Here is a 5,830-nt window from a genome sequence, read left to right as displayed (position 1 = left end):
AGTCTACCGACCACTCAAAGCGCTTTACAACACATGCGTTCATCATTCACCCATTCACACACACCGACGGCGGCAAGCTACGTGCGTGCTGCCTGGCACAGCCATTGGGAGCAATTTGGGGTTCAGTATCTTGCCCAAGGACACTTCGACATCCGGACTGAGGAGCCGGGGATCGAACCACCGGCCTTCTTATTAGTGGACTACCCGCTCTACCTCCTGTGCTACTTCTGTCTTAAAATATGCCTGCAGTAAATGAAAATATGTCTAAAGCATTTGAGAAAGTATAGGTTTTAGTATACTACTGTTGTACACCCTCTGAAGAGACTTTGCTGGATTCTGCCATCATGTTGCAGCTTTGAGGGTCTGCGATCATTTGACAGTTTTTTTTTCTTTGCATGTTTTTAGCCGGGCGTTCCTATCTGGAGGAAACCCCAAGGGAGCACGGGGAGAACATGCAAACTCCACACAGAAAGGCCCTTTTTTGATGACCCCACCTGGGCACTGAGGACATGGGAATGGGGACACACCCTCAGCGCCCACGGCATCCCAGGCGGGAATCAAACCCATGGCCTTCTTGCTGTGAAGTGACAGCACTACCACTGCACTACCACTGCGCCACCGTGCCCCCCCCCCATCATTCGACTGTTAGTTGGAGTTGTAGATATAAGTCAGGGGGTCTTCACGGCTCCTGTCTTCTGACCTAGCAGACGGGCTGGGAGAGCGGGCCACGCTCAGGTCAACACAGACATGCTGTAGTAGGCTACATGCCTCTGCAAATGGTTTATCAACGTGTAACACACAGACGCAGAGAGAGATGGACAGAGCATGAGAAGCATGCACACGTGTGTGTGTGTGTGTGTGTGTGTGTGTGTGTGTGTGTTCAAAACAAACAAACAAACACACACAAGCTACAGCATCCTCTCCCACTGTTATTGTCTCTCAAGTACACAAACACGACAGCCTCTCTCCAACAGTCCAATCTGAGACAGTAACAGAGGCAGACAGCTTTGACCCCTCCTGAGTGGACATGCATTAATATTCCTCCTCCAGTTACATAACCCTGCCCTCCAGTATATAATGCCATTATGCTGTCCCAAGGGAGACTAGCACATACACTATATACAGTACAGTTCAGAGTGACCCACACTGCATCTAATGCAGATTGGCATCCATCGATGTTTGATTCCCTCTACACGATCTAACACTGGTCACAGGCTCCATTGGCTACATAGAGTAGGCACGGATGAAAGAATGACAGATTAGGTTGGGAGTGCGGCTACAGTGAGCAGACATGCAGCAGCTCAAGGGAGTGCAAACATGATGAGGAGCACGTTTAAACACAAACACCGACACCGTGAGAGTTAAGACACAAAGGCCCTGCGTGAAAACATGCAAGAGACATTTTGACCCGCACAGACCCCCCCCCCTCACACACACACACACACACACACACACACACACGCCAGAAGCACTCAGGGCCAATCAATACAGACAACTGAGGGGAAGGGATTGAGTGCGGAAGTGGGGAGGGAGGGGGAGAGTGAGACAGACAGAGAGAGAGAGAGAGAGAGAGGGAGAGAGAGGCATTGAGCATGCAGTAGATCACTGTTTTTGGTGCCCTTGGGCAACAGAGCATGGAGGACAATTAGGAAAAGCAGAGAGAATACTGGCGCTACTATCACACACTCACACACACACACACACACACACGCACGCGCACACACACACACACACACATGCGCACACACACGCACACACACACACGCACACACACAAACACAAACGGGTGATGAGCATTTTTTTTAAACAGTGGAAGAAATCCAGAATGCAGAAAAGCGTTGTACTGTATGTATGAGAAAGTGATTACTGAAGCTATCTTGCATCATGCAGCCTGTCTCTACGGTTACATAACTTAAGTCCAGTCAAGTTAAATTTCACTGTTAGGGTCTACTACGCCACTGCACATCAGTCAGTCCAACTGAGGGAGCTGCAAACCAAATTTAAGAACCGCTGAATCGCAATATAATCCTATTATTGTATGAATTTAGATGGAAGTACTGTAACAAAAACCAAACAATTGGATAACGCTTTTTTGGGGGGGGGGGGGGCACACAGCACATAAAAGTAATACGCTACATTACATCAACATCTATTTGTGTTGAGGTTGTTAACACGCACATACACCACCTACACCTCCACCCACCCACACCGAGACAGCTGACTCCATCAAAGCTTTTTACTGTCGGCCCTGCAGTGGGGCTCGACTGGTCCCCTGCCAAGGCCAAAGCCTCTACTGTCAATATGGAGCCTACTACCACTTAAGGCTTACATAAGCCCCCTCCTGTCGTCCATCCGGCCAGGCCAAATAGGTGCCAGGACTGCTTTTTTTTTAAATGCTCCTGTTCGGGTGGCCGGAGCATTGCACTCATTTGTCACCATGGAAACCTGATGATAGTCAAACTAACCAATGGGGTGTGCCCGGGACAAAGGGACGGTGTGGGGTAAGAGAGAGGCAGGCAGAGCGGCTCAGAATGAGTCCATCACTGTCTGATAGGATACATTTATCTTACTAGGGTCATAGTGTGTGTGTGTGTGTGTGTGTGTGTGTGTGTGTGTGTGTGTGTGTGTGTGTGTGTGCGTGTGCGTGCGTGTGTGTTAGTGAGTGTGGTCACAGGCACTGCTGATGATAGTAGTGCACAATCACTCCAAACCTAAAAGTGGTACCTTAGGAGGAAGAGTGTGTCTGTGTGTTTCAAAACTACATAGTGGGTGAAGTCACTTCATCGCTATAGTAACTGTGTTTACTCAATTACTTGGGAGTCCTAATTCAATATCAAGCACACACAAAAAGAGAGACAAAAATTGATTATTTTCCAAAATATTTACTTTCCAGCATAATCACTTAAACTTTGGCAAATCTCCACTGCAACCAAGTTAACCACCACATTACACCAGGGGGGGAAAAACAGACAGAAAGAGGAGCCATCTGAAAAATCACACACCTTTTTTTCCAAGTCTTAAAAATAGTCAGTAATTATATCTCAGCGGAGAATTAAAAATAAATGATTTCTACTTTATTAATGTGGTCCCCCCCCCCTCCAGTCCCCAGCCTTCCTGTCTGCCTGGCTCTCTCCCTCTCCCCACTCTATATTTAAGCAGCAGAAAGCACAGGACCCGGCACTCATCTGATGTTTCCTCAACAAATAACACACAGGGTGGGCTATTACTGTGTGTGTGTGTGTGTGTGTGTGTGTGTGTGTGTGTGTGTGTGTGCATGCATGCTCATGTACAGTAGTGTCTGTGTGCTTGACAGGTGTATCAAACACAGCACGTCTCTGATAGGAGGCCAAGATTGTGTCTGGCATCTAAAGGAGATGCAGGACAGATGCAGACAACACCAGTGGGGGAAGGGGGGGGGGGGGTGCTGGCTGACATATTAATAGACTTTAACACTGACTTTATGCAGGCTGGTGCTTCTCTTATACAATGTCTTGACATGCTGGCTTGCCTTGCGATCTAACACTTTTTCTTTTTCTTTTTCTTTGTTTTTTTTTAACTCTAACACTGACAGAATGGACAGAATCTGAGGCTGTTGTTCATCTACCTTTTCCTTCTGGCATACATTTAAGGCCACTGGAATAGCTAACTACTTTATGACTAATAAAAGTATGGTGAACTGAGCTAGAGTAGAGAGTGATAGCAGCATAGAAAGAGAAGTATGACAGGAAATCAACCACGATTACCTTAGTAGTCATTGATGGCTAAAAATAAAAGAAATCGTTCCACTGTGGATTGTATAAAACATGCAATCATTATACAAACATTCATGTAAAAATACCTCATTAGAATGTCCACGGTGGTTTATTCAATGCTGAAGGCCGATGCTAAAATATGTTAGCAGTCAGGCACACTGGTGTTTTTTTTTGTTTTTTTACCTTTATTAAAACGAGGGATCAGTGTTGGTAAACAAACGGTTTCAAAATGCTTCCGGGTGGAAACAGGGGGACGAGCAGGATCGATAAAAACCTTATTTTAGAGCCACAATGTTGTTATAAATATCAACAACTAGCCAACAGATATCAAAGCTGGTAGGCTTTATGTACTCGAACTGCTGACCATTATATCAAACTGGTCATTCAGTGGCATTTTATTGCCATACAACTAACGTTAGCTCACAGCTAACAGCTATAGTTAACAGCTACTACCTAGTGCGGATGCATGTATTTACATAGGGGGGGACGCACATGTACAGGGGGGGTGGATTTGCATGTAACACCCCGCGGCGCCACCCAGAGGTCAGGTGTTTGTTGTCGTTGTGACGTAAGGGACTCTCACTTAGATCACTGCTCTCTTCACCTGGAAGCTGACCAGTACAACCACCGGCTGATCTGCGGGCCACTGAGCAGCTGCACTGCAGCCGTTGGGGTTAAGGGCCTTGCTCAAGGGCACCTCAGTGGTGGTAATGAGGGAGGGGCAAGTGCTGCTTTTTCACTTTCCCCACCCAGATTGATCCTGTCGGTCCCGGAGATTGAACCCGACGACGTTCTGGTCACATGCTCGCTTCTCTAACCTTTAGGTCACCACTGCCCTGGTGTGGAGAATAAATCTATTTTGCGGCAGCAATCACTCCTTACTGATGTCTGTATGAACGGCTATACTCAGACCTCAACTAAAGATATGGAATAACTAGAAGTCATACAAAATCAGATAATGACTGAGGGAGAAATTTGTGGTAATACAGGAAGTTGTGAGGTGAGGAGTTAGGCACCTCGTATCCGATTTTGATTACTTGACCATGGAATCCACATGGCAAAGTCAAAGACAAAACAAATCATAGCTTTTTGTCCTGCTTTTTGCAACAACCTTGCTCCTGTTCCTCATAATAAAAGGCTGGGTGAAGTAGATACACGTAGAAATATTTCTTTGTTGACATGAGACGTCCCCTAATCCAGCCGTCTTTTATAAGTGAATATTACTCAGGAAGTCCTCCTCATCCTCTATAAGTGTTCTTGTGACCCTAGTAGGCGGGGCTCTGGCCTCCTCCAACAGCCTTCTCTCCAGAGCTGCATCCCCAGGGCTAAGCTCCTCCCCTTTGGTCAGTACGTACATATAGTATTGGAAGCCGTCTCCGTAACTCTCGAGGTTGACAGACCAGTTGTACTCGCTGCGAGCATAGAAGCGCTTCCTGAAGTGGGGCTGGGCGAAGGTGACGGAGAGAAAACGCCCCCCAGGCTTCAGGACGCGGCTAACCTGGAGGAGGAACAGGGAACAAAGAAGAAAGAGAGGAAGAGCATTAGGAGGCAGGAAGCATTATGTTAGCTTTGGAGTCATCTTCGTTAGGACCGTCCATCACCAACACCACCATAACTTCAACCACCACCATTACCACCACAACTAACTACCACCACCAGCTGAAACCCCGTAGCAAATGGATCATATGAGTTCACTGTTACCATCATTGCCCATTCCAGCACCACCAGGATCCTAAGTGACATTGATGGCTGGGTATGAAATGCTGAAAATGCATCAACAGCAGTAGATTAGTTTAGCTTATTAGGGTCCCCAAATACCTGTCACCAAGGTCACAGACTCCCTACAATTACAGATACATATACTGTGCAAAATTCTAAATATGTATTTATTTACAGTACATTTGCACTGTACTGTAGGTGATTAAAAAAGCAAAATCAGAAGAAAAAAGAAAAGAGAGAGAGAGAGAGAAAAGATATCTGCAGCAGCAGCAGTGGCGGCGGCAGCAACAGGATCAAGGATTAATGTAGGCATGAACTCTAAATTATATAAAAAAATAAAAATAAACCTGTATCATTTA

The 5,830-nt window shown here is 46.3% G+C and overlaps 1 protein-coding gene across 1 annotated transcript in view; it reads right to left on the bottom strand.

The window, feature by feature from the left end:
• Positions 1–2,866: 2,866 nt before the first annotated feature.
• The window catches only part of ece2a (endothelin converting enzyme 2a), a 127,775-nt gene continuing 124,811 nt past the window's right edge, over positions 2,867–5,830 (bottom strand). The window contains exon 4 of the mRNA XM_083659678.1: positions 2,867–5,250. Within this exon, the coding sequence (XP_083515804.1) occupies positions 4,960–5,250 (291 nt within the window). The 3' untranslated portion in view covers positions 2,867–4,959. The remainder of the gene's footprint in view (positions 5,251–5,830) is intronic.

This window comes from Poromitra crassiceps, assembly GCF_964638095.1.
Source record: "Poromitra crassiceps genome assembly, chromosome: 23".
Lineage (NCBI taxonomy): Eukaryota > Metazoa > Chordata > Actinopteri > Beryciformes > Melamphaidae > Poromitra > Poromitra crassiceps.
This window is presented reverse-complemented; position numbering and strand designations above follow the sequence as displayed.